Here is a 2,081-nt window from a genome sequence, read left to right on the forward strand (position 1 = left end):
GACATCATCTTACTGCGGAGGGGCCTGGGGCTGCGGCACGGGGGACGCCTGGGGAAGGGGCCGAAGCAGCAGCCGGGGGACCTGCAGCAAGAGCAGCGCCGGCGCCCAGAGCGGGGGAGGGCGCGGGGGGCAGCGGCCGCTGAGGGGAGAGCCTGGTGCTCGCTGACGGCCGGGCAGAGGGAGAGGGGGGCGCCTCCCAGGTTGTTGTTCTCCACCTCTGACTATGCAATTCTGAGACACCCCTGGGGGAAGAGGCAGCAGGACACCACTCCCCCTCCTCCCCAAACTCCCGCCCCACACAGGAGGAAAGCGATGGAGGAGCTGAGCGCGGATGAGGTGAGTCTGGGGGCCCCGGGTGGCGACAGGGGACTTGTGGGAGGGAGGCTGGGCAGGCATCGCAGGGCTGCCTGGTGCTCTTGAAGAGCCGAGGGCAGGCGCTGACGGGGTGTTGTGGGCCCGGGTCTTGCATAAGGGGATGTGGCCGCAGAGGAGGGGGAAATTGGCTCCAGGGCATTCATGTGTTGCTGATTCAAAGGGGCAACTTTGATTCAGGAAAGCATGTTCATAAGAGACATTAGCTCTGTCCAAGGTTTGCATTTGCTATTTGTGCAGCAGTTCTTCTTTTTTTGGGAGCCTCTCATTATATTGCTTGAAGTAAGGGGCTGAATCCCTTTGCTTTTTGTGTTTGGGGGCTGAGGGGGTGTATACCTGCCAACTTGTCTTAATTTAAAAGAAGACCCCTTCATATTAGGTGAGTTCTTGCCAGTATTGTTAATAGTTTCTTGATGCGTTTTTTATTTTGTTTCTAACTGAGGTGTTTAAAATTGCCACCTTAAGCCTTTCCTAGCTCCGAGGGCTGGCGTGTATGTGCAGTTTTATATTTAATAGCCTTTTTGTTGGGTTTGTGAAGATCTTGAGATCGTGTTGGAACGGGCCCTTTTTCCGTAGCTCACCTCCATTCACTTAACTTTTTTACATTTCTTATTTCTCCAACTGAAAACTGTTAGTGGGTGATATAGACCTGACATGGGGCAAAACATTTTCAAGCTGTTTCCTGATTCTTCTTTTAAACAGGTGCCCTGCCTACTATTAGGCTTGTTTCTATTTTGTTCATATTTAAGTGCCCAGTCAGATGATTTATAATATGCTAGTGAGGAGGATGTCAAGGGGGTTTCCTGCTTCCACAATGTGATACCTACTTCAGACACGAATGCAGATCTTCACTTTTTTTCAAATGTTTTCATATGAAAGTACACTATAAATAATGAATGATCTCAGGTTAGCTGCAGTTTAAGGTTTTCTTGCTTTTTTGTTAGATTTATTGCAGACTTCCACTCTCAGGTTAGGATGCTAGTGGTAGTGGGAAGAAATGACTTTCATGTTGATGACTGGATTGTGGAAGAAAGGCTGTTGCTGCTGTCGCTCAAGCTTGTATTCCAAAAGGTAGTGATGCGTTTTGATCATGTTGCAAGTTATGATTTAGCAATTCTACTGTGTTGCAACAGGAACCAGGAAAAGTGCCTTATGAGTACTTGCTTGATGAGGTCTTTATATACTGTGGCACTAGAGAGAGGGAGACTACAATTCCCATATGGCACTGCCCAGCAAGGTGGAGAGGAGGGGGTGATGCTAGTACTTATCTGGAGGAGCCTATAATTTAGGAGGCATGTTCAATAAGTAGTGTGTTTATCTCTCATTCTTCTAATAATACTGCTCAACTCTATCTTACAGTGACTTTTTTTTACAGGGATTCAGAGCTGTTCATCCTACATAAACCTACTTTATATCACTATTGTTGTAAATTACTGAGGAAAATGATGTGTTGTGGAAGCAAGATAGTGGAAGTCTTGTATTTTCTCCAAAATAGTCCTTCATTTGGAAAACCCTTGTCTTAAGTAACTTAGTCTTCCCCAACCTCTTCATTGCAATTTTGACTAAAGAACAGCCTTTTGGTATTGCTTGTGGCATGTTTCGTGTTATGTCATCTAAAGAGATCAGTCCCTCCAATTTTTGTTGTTAACATATACACTCTTTTAATTAGAAAGGGCATTCTTTAGAACCATGTTTACTTTATTCCCCCC

General features: G+C 46.3%; 1 protein-coding gene across 2 annotated transcripts in view; it reads left to right on the forward strand.

Moving 5' to 3' along the window:
- Positions 1-2,081, forward strand: part of UBE4B (ubiquitination factor E4B) — a 72,744-nt gene that overhangs the window by 4,466 nt on the left and 66,197 nt on the right. For both annotated transcript variants that reach the window (XM_019541655.1, XM_019541654.1), the window contains exon 2: positions 303-336. In XM_019541655.1, the coding sequence (XP_019397200.1) occupies positions 303-336 (34 nt within the window). The remainder of the gene's footprint in view (positions 1-302; positions 337-2,081) is intronic.

Source organism: Crocodylus porosus, unplaced genomic scaffold (assembly GCF_001723895.1).
Source record: "Crocodylus porosus isolate Cpor-Errol unplaced genomic scaffold, CroPor_comp1, whole genome shotgun sequence".
In the NCBI taxonomy this organism is placed as follows: domain Eukaryota; kingdom Metazoa; phylum Chordata; order Crocodylia; family Crocodylidae; genus Crocodylus; species Crocodylus porosus.